The sequence below is a fragment of the Microtus ochrogaster genome, linkage group LG2 (assembly GCF_000317375.1).
Source record: "Microtus ochrogaster isolate Prairie Vole_2 linkage group LG2, MicOch1.0, whole genome shotgun sequence".
Taxonomy (NCBI): Eukaryota; Metazoa; Chordata; class Mammalia; order Rodentia; family Cricetidae; genus Microtus; species Microtus ochrogaster.
In genome coordinates this window covers 51,364,050-51,377,069 of record NC_022028.1, presented here as the reverse complement: position 1 = coordinate 51,377,069, position 13,020 = coordinate 51,364,050, and the positions used below count along the sequence as shown (strand labels likewise).

Below are 13,020 nucleotides of genomic sequence, written 5' to 3'. Positions count from 1 at the left end.
TTAGCCGGCAGGGGCAGATGGATCTCTAGGGCCAGCCTGGTTTATAACATACGTTCCAGAACAGCCAGGGCTACGTAGTGAGAGGAAAAACAAAAGCCAAGTGTAAGCTGGTTTGCTGCTTCCCTTTCAAAAGCAGTGCTCTGAAGCTTCCCCCAGCAGACTGCAGCAGTCCAGGAATCCCAGCATTCGGGCTGCTGGGGTGGGGGCGGGTGTTCCACGTCGAATGCCATCATGGGTTACATAGCTCCTGTTGATTGTCACCTCACTCATTCCCTCTGTGACTAACACCAGCTTTTGTGGACTTTGTTTTCAGTTCTTTATAGCTCCAAGCTCTACAGATTCTTCAAGTACATCGAGAACCGGGATGTTGCTAAAACAGTGCTAAAGGAGCGGGGCCTGAAGAACATTCGCATTGGAATTGAAGGTATTTAAAGTCTCCCAGCACTCGGGAGGCAGGGGCAGATGGATCTCTGGGAGTTCCAGGACAGAACTGCATAGAGAAAAGCCCTGTCTCAGAAGTGTCAGCCAGAGATAGGGTGGGTCTCTGGGTGCTGCTGTGCCTCTGACTTGGCTCACAGGAGCTTGAGGACACGCACACTTACACTGCATGCATAGAGGGTCCTGCTTTAGTGCCCTTTGTCCTGGGCTTGCATTTGCCTTTCTTCTAGTCCTCAGTGCCCCTCAGGAAACTAGGACCTGGGTGAATTCAGAAGGCGCCTGGGCACATCTGAGCAAGAACATGTTTCTGGGATCTACAATTATCCTTTTGAAAAACAGTTTAAATTTAAGATTTAACTGGGCAGTGGTGGCTCACGTGTTTACTACAGCACTTGGGAGGCAGAAGCAGACGGATCTCCGATTTGAGGCCAGCCTGGTCCACTGAGGGTATCTAGGCAGCTGCCTTGTCTTGGGGCAGGTGTGGTTGCCACCTGGCCTCCTGTACCGTTTATCTCACTGCCGCACTCTGCCTTTGGCTCTCAGCACTGCATGTTTCTGACTCAGGAAGTTTAAATTAAAAGAAACTTTTGAGATAATTCCTCAGCCTCTCCTATGTACATTGTCTTTGCCTGGTTTCTGAGAAGACCTGAGGACAGGGTGATAGGGAACCCCTTGTCCCTGTGATCTGCCTAGCCATTGTGGCTGAAGGCACTCCATATGCATAGACCTGGCTGCTGCCTCTCTGCTGCTGTAGTCCCTTGTCTCTGTGAGCCCCTTCTGGGTATCTGACAGCATTTGTTTTCCTTTAGGTAAGCATTTCACATGTCCTTTTTTATTTAACCATGCTTTCTACACAAAAACCTTACCAAGATGACAGAATATCTGTGCCCTGGTGAGGTTTTGTCCTGTGGTATTGTTTCCAACAGCTAAAGGCTCTTGGAGTTAGTGAGTGGCTTCTCTTCCCTTTCCAATAAAAGGGAGAGAATAGCAGGACAGTGGTGGCGCACACCTTTAATCCAGCATTTGGGAGGCAGAGGCAGGAGGATCTCTGAGTTCGAGACCAGCTTGGTCTACAGAGTGAGCTCCAGGACAGGCTCCAAAGCTACAGAGAAACCCTGTCTCGAAAAACTTAAAAATAAAAAAGGGGGGCAGGAAATCCCTGTTACTTCCCGCAGACCAGTACCTTCTAGGGTCAGAGGGGCCTCAGGGAGACATAGAGCTTTTCTTGCTGTCTTTGAATTTGGAAGTAGATGTCAGAGCAAGCACAGTCTACCATGATTGTGACCATGGTCTTTTCCCATTGCAGGGTATCCTACCTGTAAAGAAAAGATTAAGAGGAGACCTGGTGGGAGGTCTGAGGTTATCTACAATTATGTGCAGCGCCCCTTTATCCAGATGTCCTGGGAAAAGGAGGAGGGGAAGAGTCGCCATGTGGATTTCCAGTGTGTTCGCAGCAAGTCCCTCACTAATCTGGTGGCTGCTGGAGAGGACGTCTTGGAAGACCAGGAGATAATAATGCATCACCCGCCACAGGTGGACGAACTTGACCGGCTAAATGCTCCACTCTCTCAGATGGCTTCTAATGACTTCCAAGATTAGGGGCAAATAAGGTCTGCCCCTCACCAGAGCGCTTCTCTGTGGGTGCCCCAATCTGGCCTCCTGGTTTCTCACCCCAAGGAGATGCTTCCTCCTGTCTGTTTCCATCCCCTATCCATCACTATTGTGCCCCTTTCTCAGTCTGTCTCTGGTAATCAGAAGACCAGCTTAGCCGGCCTGGTAAACAGACGCTGGGTCTGTTGCTGTTGGTTGAGTCTTGTACAGCTGCAGGAGAGGAAGTGGACTCCTGTTATCTCACGGTTGACACAGAAGCCCACATCCTTTACACCCAATGGGTGGGTTTTTGCCTCAGACAAATTGCTTAATAGCAAAAGGACCAAATGTCAGAGACAGTCTGTGTGCTGGGGCAGGTGTCCTCTGCCGCAGAGGTGTGCCAGAGTGGATTGAAAGGTAGTTCCTGGGTACTACACCCAGGTGCCATCTGGCTAGAATGTCTGAAAGGAATTCCCAGGAGCTCAGGCTCAGCACTGCTCTTCATTAACACAGGAACAGGAGACAGGTCTGCAGCAGGAGAGTGGTGGCCAGCAGTGTTAGTGCAGCCTTTGGCCTCAGGGAGTCAGAGTCAAATTGGAAATTAGGTGGCAGAATGGCTCCAGGTCAGGCCTGCAGACTGTACCCAGGGACAGCATGGTGCTGTGGGTATGGCAGGAGACCTGGTGTCTGAAGATGAGAAGAGATTTTTGCTTGGTACCTTCCTGTGGGTAGCAGGGAGTACTATGGTGAGCTCAATGGAATCATCAACTCTGCAGGTCCTGTTTGTGTCCTCATACCCACACATTTTTTCTTTTCTTCCCTCCCTCCTTCCCTCCCCTTTTTCTTTACCCATTAGCTGCTCAGACATGGTAAGAAAATGATACCACTGTCTTCCCCAGGGTCAGGTCCAGGCCTTGTCTCTTGTTCACTCTTATATGTGTGGTATATGGCAGTCCAGATCACTCCTCAGCCCCCTTCCTCTGACATTTCCTAGGCTGTTTGCAGAGTCAAGCCAGACAGCAGTATCTGAGATTACCTTACTTTTGGTAGAAGTTGACCTTTGAGTTGGTCCTTCACTCTGGACATTTTCCCTTCATAGGTGGTGCATGTAAGCTGTTTGCTTCAAGTTCCTTAAAGAACATGGTTGGTTTCTTAAAGTCTGCTTCCATTAAGTACTGTATAGTATACTACTTGATGGCAGAAAATTCAGGTTTGGGAAACCCCTCTCTCCAGAATTGAAGAACAAGAATGTTCTTAAAAGGGTGTGTTCGTTTTGTGGCAGCATCACAGTTGGAGTTGGTGTGAAATCTTTCTTGCTCAGAAAAGAACTGAAGGGTAACTAAGCAGCCCTGGTTTTTGTGGTGACCGTTGGTGTCTTGGTGAGGCTCAAGGCCAGCATCCAGAATACAGGTTAAGGTTATCTGTCCAAAAGTTACTTCTGGGAGGCTGATGGGCTTGTATTTGAGGTCAGGTTTGGCCTTGACTTTGTTGGTGCTACGTGTTTGTCCACTCAGTGACCAGCCCAGGCCCTTGTTCAGTGGTGCTTCCTATGTGCTAATTTAATTGATGGCCACTGGAGTATGACTGTGCTTGTGTGGTGTTGAGATGTGAGCAGTCCTTTCTTTGTCCTTTGGAGTTGGTTCACTGCCTTCAGCCCCAAATAAGTTACCGTGCTGTGGCTGCAGCCCATGGGGTTTGAGTAGCAGGCAGTCTGAAGGCTGGCCAGTGCCATGGGATGCTGGTGGCTAAAGGAAAGCCTGGGACAGAGGCCTTGGAAAGAGGAGGCTCCTTTTGCACCCTTAGCCCCACCCTTCCCTAAATTTCAGTGTCATTTGTAGTTTGGTGCCTCCGGTCAGCCTTGCCTGCTGTTCCAAAGTTGGGACATTCTTTAGTGCTCCTTGCAGGACTAAGGACTGGGTTACAGTCTTTGGAGTTGGTTATTGGCTTTATGAGTGAGAGGACTGTGCCAATAAAAAAAATGGATTTTGGGCTCATGTGTCTCTTGCAAGTGCCTGAATAAGTAAGTCGTGTTGTGTGTACAGAAACAGCCTCATGAAAAAAGTGACTTTACCTAGAGTCTCAGAGCAGATAGCAAGATAAGATTACCTACACCCGAGGCTTGACTGTCCTTCTATGCTGTGTAATTGATGAGAAGAAACACCTGCCAGTAAGGACCTGGAAAACAGAGACATAGCATTAATTTGAAAATTACATGGCTTTCCATGGTGGAGAAAGGTGACGGCAAAAGTTGAAGATTGAAGTGACTGGGTACAGTACTCAGCCCCTTGGGACAGCAAACAGGCTGTGGGGGCAGCACAGGAAGAGGGGCATCCTCAGAGTCAGGATGTGTGTCTTTGGGAGAATGAATGTTCAGAGCATCAGACTTCAGCTCAAACTGTGTGCTTGAGTTTGTTTTTTGAGTCAAAACAAACTGCAGCTTCTGAGGTGGGTGCAGGGAGCACAGCAGAGCGCTGCCACCTCCCCAGGGGGCAGAGCCACTTTTGTGTCTGGATGGGATCATTTCTGGAAAATTATTTTCTCCTAATGGCAAAATGCCTGTAGGTTTTGCCTCTTACTTTGTATTTACTTTTGAAGTTGCACTTGTTCACCTACCAGTGTTTACGGAATCCTGTATATGGGATACTTTTTCTATAATAAAGTATTTTTATTTGTGTTGTTATTAATAGAAAAGAAAATGACAGAACAAACTTCTAAACTAATGGGTGGTGCCCACTACCCAGGACAGTGGGTTCCTTACCTTAGGACACAGGCTTGCCTGAAGCCTGCCTTGCTCTTCCTCTCTGCTGTCCTAGGCTGCCATCTTGAGTTCACAGTTAGTTGCCATTGGAGACCCCACACTCCAACTTAGAATTTGGCAGCAAGGGAGACAAGGTCTTCCAATGTCCCTACAGTGGTCCGAGGGATTAAGAGGCAGGCACTGGTAGAATGGTAGTCAGAGCTTTGGACAGTATTGACGAAGCCCTCCCAGATCTAGCAGCACTGGCTGGCTCTGAGGACTGGGTTCAGTTGAGTCAAAGGACTTTGAACTTTGTGTAGCAAGAATAAAAACCTAGAGACAGATGCTGGGGTTTAACCTGAAAATCAGAAAAGCAAAGCAGCCAAGCCACTAGAAAGCTCTTACCTCTATGAAATCTTGAGACTATATCCCACCCTCTCTAGTGTGGGGATTAAAGGCATCACCTGTCCAACAAAAGCTGAAGGTAGGAAGGCCCTCCATAGTCTCTCTGAATTCCAACTCATATCAGCTCCAAGACAGCATCTTGTATTAAGAGAACAGTGCAATGATCCAATACCTCTCTCTCTGGACAAAGATAGAAAGGGTCCACCAGTGCTCTGCTTGCTTGTATTTCAAATCAGGTATCTGTTTTTTGAGACAGTGTTTCTCTCTAACAGCCCAGCTGTCATAGTTCTTGTAGACCAGGCTGGCTACAAACCACAGATACTTGCTTAATACATCACATGAAATACAACCACTACCAAGTTTCATTACTGTTTTCACAGTTTACTCGGAAGTTTAACAGATAAAATGTGGGCGTTTTCCCCAAAACAAAGCATCCCCCACCACACAGGCTCTACCAATATTACTTTTTCACCCATGCTCACACATTCCTGCAAACACACAGGGTTTGGTAATACAGAGCTCAAAGCCACACAGGACCTTCTATCTCCTTTGCACTAGCAGGCTCTAAATGAAAAATTAAGGAGCTAACACATCCAGCACCCTTTCCCAGAGTCAAGACTTCCCTAATATTCCTTTTTCTTCATCTAAGACATGGACACCAAAGAAGTTTTGCTTACAATTTGAAGTCTTCTGTTCTCTGAATGGCTGAGCTAGGACTGCTGACCTTCACAACTTCAAGACTGGCAGAGGATGAGTCCCAGTTGTAGTTTGGCTATGACACTGCACGTTACCACACAGGTGCAAATAATGCTTTAACAGTTACCAACACATGACACCAAACTAATAATGCATTAATATGGAACCTCCACATTTTTCTGACGCAGCAAAAAATCTTCTAAAGGTGGCAGCAGCTGTGACAGAAGGCACTTTGTGCTAAATTCAGTGTTTCTCATTAGAGAATGCCACAGCGGAGAGGCCAGGTCAGCCCAAGCTGCAGGCAACACTTTTGGGTGCAGGGGCAAGTGCCCCCCAGGAAGGCATCTGCAAAGGGAAAATTTGTAATCATGATTCCAAGGCAAAATGGCTACTTAAAGTTGGGATAGGGAAATACCAAGACAAACACGGTTGCACCATGAGTTGAGGAATGAGCTTGAGGACTCATCAGTAGGCTGGTTCCGCCTTGACTTTCCAAGGAGGCTGTGGAATCTTGCATGGCACCACCTGAGCCTCCAAGTTCTCTGCTGTGGCCTCAGGAACAAGTCGGTTCTTGTAGCACTTTCAGGCATTGCTGGTAGGCAGCATGTGTCTCCAGATCTTCTCATATGGCCGTAAAAGAGAGTGAGGGTTGTCCACATGGTCCTTAACTCCTTGGCAGTGCCCAGTGGCTTTGTGGACTTTTCTAACAGCCACAAAGGATCACACTAGTGCCTCCCCTACCAACACTCAGAAGAGCAGCATGAGTCTTTTGGATGGGGAGCTAGGTCAGTGGGTCAGGGCCTTTGCCCTAGTACCATAAGTAAAGTGCACCATGAATGAAGGCTGTGGGAAGCCACTCGTCCAGGCCAAGGTATGGAGAGAAAACACCCACACCCGCAGGACAGAGCTCATTCCTTCAGCCATACTGTTGGCTGTTCACACAGACTTCCATTATTGCGTTATTTAATTTTCAGCTATAAAGAGAAAAATACTTGGTGGGCTTGGCAGGTGGCTTATCACCACAACGCAGGCATTGGCTGTACATACTCCCAGTAATGGTGGATAATGGCTCTTTTCTCCTTTGTTCTGATGAACTTAGGAAATTCAAATTCTCTTTGAAACGCATGACGAACTGGCTCATGGGGCTTCTAGAGAAGCAAGACAGCTGCTTATAGCCGGTGGAGAAATGCTTTTCTTTGTCCTTTCAGTTTCCTGGTGCACTATGGAGGAACAGCCACTTAAAATCACATCTCAGAGACTTGACTGTGTGTTAATGGGTTCTATAAACTTCTTGGAAGTTCTTTCAAGAGCATGAGGAAAACCACAATGCTGTACAGAGATCTCTGCCTAGTGTAGGGTCCCAGCACAGGCCTTATTTTGCTGCCTTCATGTAGGAAGGTATGGCCCCCCTGGCTGTCAGGCCCTCGAAGCGCTTGTATGTGTAGTTGATGAAGACCCAGTCTTTGTTCTTGTAGTCGCTCTCAGGGTGATTACTTGTGGTCACTGGCAAAGAAACAGGTGAGATTGAGTCACTGCTCCACCTCAGGAACAGCGCAGTCCCAGAGACAGGACACCCTGAAGAACAAGGCACAGTTCCCATTCGGAAAGGGAGTATTTTTTTTGTTGTGCAAATTTTCTATTTTGCTCACCTGTGTTCTCTGAACTTCCTATTTAAGTCTTATTTTCTTGCTCCTGTCATTTCTGTTTACCTAACCTTTAACCTATACGTAGCAAAGGAGCAGTTTTGCAGCTGTTTAGCCAGCTCCAAGTCTTAACAAGGATTTGAACTCACATCGCTGCCTGACAGCACGGATAAATACTCCCACGGGATCAGAAGTTCCTCCACCCCAACAGCAGGGAGGGGGATGACAGCCTGGGGATTACCTGTGGGTTTAAGAATATCAGAGTCTGGAAATTCATCAAAGTTCGAGGTGTCATCGATGCTCTTGATTTCGATAGAGATGGCAGCTGGTCTCTCCCTGCCAAGAACAGACAAACAAGTCACCAGTCAGTATTCACATGGAGGATGCTGACAACGTCCTTCTGAGAAGACCCCTGTCCGGCATGTGAGGACAATTTTCACTGGTAGGCAGCATTTTTTTTCTCTGAATGCTAAATAAGACAACTGACGGCATTCAAGCGAAATTATTAAAAACTGGTAATTCAGCTGGGCCCGATAACACATGCCTTTAATCCCAGCACCTGGGAGGTGAATCTCTTATGAGTTCAAGGTCAGCCTGGTGTGCCTAATTTCAGGACACCCAGGGTTATACAGAGACTCTGTCTCCTTTTTGGTTTTTTGAGACAGGATTTCCCTGTGTAGCCCTGGCTGTCCTGGGAACTCACAAAGATTTGCCTGCCTCTGCCTCCCAAGTGCTGGATTTAATTAAAGGTATGTGCCACCACCACCACCACCTGGCTGAGATGCTGTCTCAGAAAACAACAAAACCAAACAAATGAAAAAAAAAAAAAAAACATTCCATCAGAAGGACAGAGCCGTTAACGCCCTGTCCCCTAATGGAGAACTCCTAGAAAGGAAAAAGCCTCTAAGCAAGCAGCCTGAATCGGGCTCTACCCTGATTCCACGGGAAAGATAAAAATCATCATGAGGCTGGCCACAGTAGAGCCAAGGAAAGCAGACTGAGTCCCAGGCACAAAGGGAATTCCAGGACAACCAGATCTGTTACACAGAGAAGTCCTGTCTCGAAAAACAAAATTCAAGGATGGAAATCAGAACACAATTATAATATAAAATGGCAAGACACTTTCTGCTTAGTAATCCTGGAGCACTAACAAGAGCAGGCGCTTCAGCAGGTAGTCTAGCTGCCCAGGCTACACCTCCCTGCTCCTGCCCTGTGGACTGCACCCCTTCTGCCTTCTACTCATGGTCTTCTAGCTCCCAGAAACAGCCAGGGAGATGGCTCATGGGTAAAGGTGCTTGCTCTACAAGCCTGGTGACCTGATTTGATCCCAGAGTCCATGCCAAAGGTAAAGGGAAGAACAAACTCCACAAGCTGTCCTCTGAACTTTACTCACACACCATGGGATGTATATCCTTCCCTCCAATAAGAAGTTATGTAAACTGCAAACTGTAATATGGTGTATACCTGATATGTTCCCAGTCAACGCCTTCAAAAAAAGGATTACTTTTTATTTCCTCAACTCCAGAAGCTCCGATTCTATGTTCCCATTCACAGCAGAACCTGGAAAAATGGGCTTTTCAGCACACTCCAACAGTTTCTTCAGAGACATAAATAGCCAGGCTCCTGCATGCTCTTCCCCAGCCCCATCCCTAGAGGGAGGAAGCAGGAGCACCCAGGATTCATTCTTGTCACAGGGCTGAGTGTGGGAGATGAGATGCTCTACTACCTCAGAATCAGGCCCTTGGCTTTCTCGGAGACGGGAACTTCTGGGGGAAAAGTCAAAGTTTCCTTCCAGTTCATCACCTTCTTATAAGTCTCTTGTGGGGTCTCTGAGCAGAAAGGTGGGTAGCCTGTAACAAGCAGAAGAGTGAGTTTTCCAGCTCAGAACCCAGACTCTGAGGCAATTAGTTCTCAGCACGGTTCCACATCAACTTACCACCTCTGCATGCCTGTTCCTCCACCACTCACCAATTTTCATTCTTCCCAGGAAATGTCAAAACCCCCTTTTTGTTTTGGTTTTTTTGGATGGGGTTTCTCTGTGTAGCCCTGTCTGTCCTGGAACTCTGTAGACCAGGCTGGCCTCAAACTCACAGAGCTCCACCTGCCCCTGCCTACCGAGTGCTGGGATTAAAGGCATGCGCCACCATTGCCCGGCTATCTACACCCATTTTTCATTTTTTTGCCAACTCGAGGTGAAGAGTTATACCTCTGATAACACTAGAAAGCCAGCTAACAGTTGAAGGTGAGAAAAGAAATGACAGGCAGAGTTGCAGTGTGGAATTAGCATGCCAGAAGAAGTAACAGGATGAACACCACAAAAAGGGCCCTCTCTGGGGAGCGCCTCATAAGGGTACAGTGTCAGCAAGCTAAGGGGAAAGCATGGGTTTTAAAGAGAACACCATGGCCTATTTGTTGTTTTCTGGAAGTCTAAGCAAGAGAACAAACACTCCGGGCAGTGGCGCGCACCTTTAATCCCAGCACTTGGGAGGCAGAGGTAGTCGGACCTCTGTGAGTTTAAAGCCAGCCTGATCTACAAAGAGAGTTCTAGGAGACGCTCCAAAGCTACATAGAGAAACCCTGTTTTGAAAAAACAAAACAAAACAAAAAGGACAAACATTTGCACTTCCTATTGCTGCTAGCCTGTCCACCACAAGGAGGACATCCATATCCAATGTTCCCCAAGATAAAGTGATTCCAAACCCACCTTGGTATCCAGTCTCATCTAGTGCTCCATGGCAATATGGCCATGCTGTAGATGTGTTCCCTAAATAAAGAGACACACCATCCAAAGACAAGGAGAAAGAAAGGTTCCATGCTGCAAACAAGCCTCGAGAGAGGAAGCAATCCACAATTCACAAAACCAAGGGAGAGACACAGCCTTAGTTAAGCTCTTTGTACACAATAGGTGCTTGATAAGTGAGAGTGGCCAAGGGGCCAGATGGAGAGAATGAAGGAACAGAAGAAATGTAAATAAATGACCAGCACAGGCAGCACAAGAGGTCAGGGAACCTGTAATACAACAGAGTTGTCTATCAAGGAAACATCAGCACCTCGTTCCCGCAAGTGAGACAGTAACAGCAGTGGAGTCTTTCCTGGTGCACAGAAAAGCCTTCTGCATGCAACTTACCGATGAGCATCTCATACATGATCACCCCGAGTGACCACCAATCACAGAGCTTGTTGTACCCGGTCTGCATGAACACCTCAGGAGCAATGTAATCAGGAGTGCCCACTGTAGAGAAGGCCTGAAACACACACACATTAGAGAGGCCAGGCCAGGAGTGAGTGCCTAAGCTAAGAATGCTATTCCAGAGACCACAGGCCTCAAGCCCCACTAGGGGCACCCAAACTACATAAGTAGAACAGCCCCTGCCTACTACAAACTCATCTGCTACAGCACTATCCAAAATGAACAATAGGCTGGGTTTTTTTTGGTTTTTTTGGTTTTTTTTTTTGGTTTTTCGAGACAGGGTTTCTCTGTAGCTTTGGAGCCTGTCCTGGAACTAGCTCTGTAGACCAGGCTGGCCTCGAACTCACAGAGATCCGCCTGCCTCTGCCTCCCAAGTGCTGGGATTAAAGGCGTGCACCACCATCGCCCGGCTAAAATATTTATTTATTTATTATGTATACAATATTCTGTCTGTGTGTATGCCAGAAGAGGGCACCAGATCTCATTACAGATGGTTGGGAGCCACCATGTGGTTGCTGGGAATTGAACTCAGGACCTTTGGAAGAGCAGGCAATGCCCTTAACCGCTGAGCCATCTCTCCAGCCCAACAATAAGCTTTGTTAATAAGGCAAAAGACCCCTCCCTAAGCACAACCACTGCCCATACCATAAACACCCACTAAGAACCAGGCTCTATACCTGAATGAGCCTTTCTAATTCTGCCGAGATGTATGCAAGAAAGAACGAGCCAGCCCAATGATGCAGATAAAACCTGATCCAAACTTATGACTCAGGGTCTGAGAACCAGTGAAGGGACAGCCCAGTTTGGAAATGTCTGCTCCAAATCATCCCACTTTCCAGATTATACTAAGTAACCTGAGAGCCACAAAGGGAAGCCCCGTTAGTGACCAGAAGTTTACAGATGTCTCCTACAATGCTCTCTCTGGGATGAGCAAGAACAGTCCCCAATACCAGTACTTGACTCCCATATACACTAGGCTACAAAACCTAAGAGGATGTGCAACCAAAGCCTTCCATCTGGGGTCTGTCATGTGTGAGGCAGCCTCTGAAATAAAAAGGAGCTCCACTCTCATCTGCTGGCCTGTAGTGGATGTTGATAGCCTTAATAATCTGTGCTATTTGGGCTGGGGATGGCTCAGCAGCTATAAGATTTGCGCAACAGTAACAATGAGGACAGGCCCCTCTTCTCCACACTCCTTGTCACGTCTGCTGATGGTCGCCATTCTGACTGGGCTGAGGTATACCAAAGTAGTTTAAATGTGCATTTCCCTGATGGGGAGGTAGACTGGACATTTGTTTTGGGGCTTGTTTTTGTGACAGGTCTCATATACAGCTTTGGCTAGCCGGGGACTCCTGAAGTAGAGCAGGATGGCCTTGAACTCAAAGATTTTCTTTCTCTGTCTCCCAAGAGCTGGGATTAAAGGTGTGCACTAGCAAGCCCAGCTGACCGTGTTTAAAAATAGTTATTGACCATTTGTGTTTCTTTAAAAACTATCTATTCTGGTCACTTGCCCATTGTTGACTGACAGTTTTACTCTCTTGGTATCTAATTCCTGTAATTCTTTGCAAGTTCTAGATAGTAGTCCTTTGTCTGAAATATATCTGGCAAAGCTTTTCTCCACTCTGGGCTGTCTTCACTGCTGATTGCTTCCTTTGCTGTAGAAACTTATTTTCGTGTGGTTCCACCTCTTGACACATGGATTAGTCCCTGTGCTACTACTGAGGCTCTACTCAAAAAGTCCCAGCCTACCCCAATATCTCAGAGGGTATTTTCCCCTGTATTTTCTTCTAGAAGCTCCAAGGGATTTTTATTGTTGTTTGAGAAGGGTTTCTCTACGTATCCCTGGATATCTCAGAACTTGCTATGTAGATCACACTGGCCTCGAACTCAGAGATCCACCTGCCTCTGCCTCCCGAGTGCTGGGATTAAAGGCGTGAGCCACCACCGCCCGGCTAGATTTGTCATCTTATGTGAGTCCTCTATTCCACCGGCCTACCTGTCTACTGACATCTACTTCCTGTTGAGGCAAGTCAGTAAAGCACCACAAGAAAGTCTAAGCCAGCATTTACTCAGAGATCTGCTTTAAACACAACCCTGCCAAGTTACTTGTGAGTATGTAACAAGCAAAGTGCTGCTCTTTCTACATATACACACGTGACCACTGCCGTTACAAAGTATAGCACATACCTCACTTTCAGATAGGAATAATCAATCAATCATCTATTAAGAATAAATGTTGCCGGGCGATGGTGGCGCACGCCTTTAATCCCAGCACTCGGGAGGCAGAGGCAGGCGGATCTCTGTGAGTTTGAAGCCAGCCT

At 47.2% G+C, this 13,020-nt stretch overlaps 2 protein-coding genes across 3 annotated transcripts in view; one reads left to right on the top strand and one right to left on the bottom strand.

The window, feature by feature from the left end:
- Positions 1–4,724, top strand: part of Kctd20 (potassium channel tetramerization domain containing 20) — a 22,745-nt gene extending 18,021 nt beyond the window's left edge. The window contains 2 exon segments of the mRNA XM_005372521.3: positions 314–424; positions 1,745–4,724. Of these exon segments, the coding sequence (XP_005372578.1) occupies positions 314–424; positions 1,745–2,037 (404 nt within the window). The 3' untranslated portion in view covers positions 2,038–4,724.
- Positions 4,725–5,534: 810 nt separating this feature from the next.
- The window catches only part of Stk38 (serine/threonine kinase 38), a 35,550-nt gene continuing 28,064 nt past the window's right edge, over positions 5,535–13,020 (bottom strand). For both annotated transcript variants that reach the window (XM_005360338.3, XM_026785737.1), the window contains exons 10-14: positions 10,637–10,754; positions 9,236–9,359; positions 8,974–9,069; positions 7,751–7,845; positions 5,535–7,369 (exon numbers count right to left, since the gene is read on the bottom strand). In XM_005360338.3, coding sequence (XP_005360395.2) covers positions 7,239–7,369; positions 7,751–7,845; positions 8,974–9,069; positions 9,236–9,359; positions 10,637–10,754 — 564 coding nt within the window. In that variant the 3' untranslated portion in view covers positions 5,535–7,238. The remainder of the gene's footprint in view (positions 7,370–7,750; positions 7,846–8,973; positions 9,070–9,235; positions 9,360–10,636; positions 10,755–13,020) is intronic.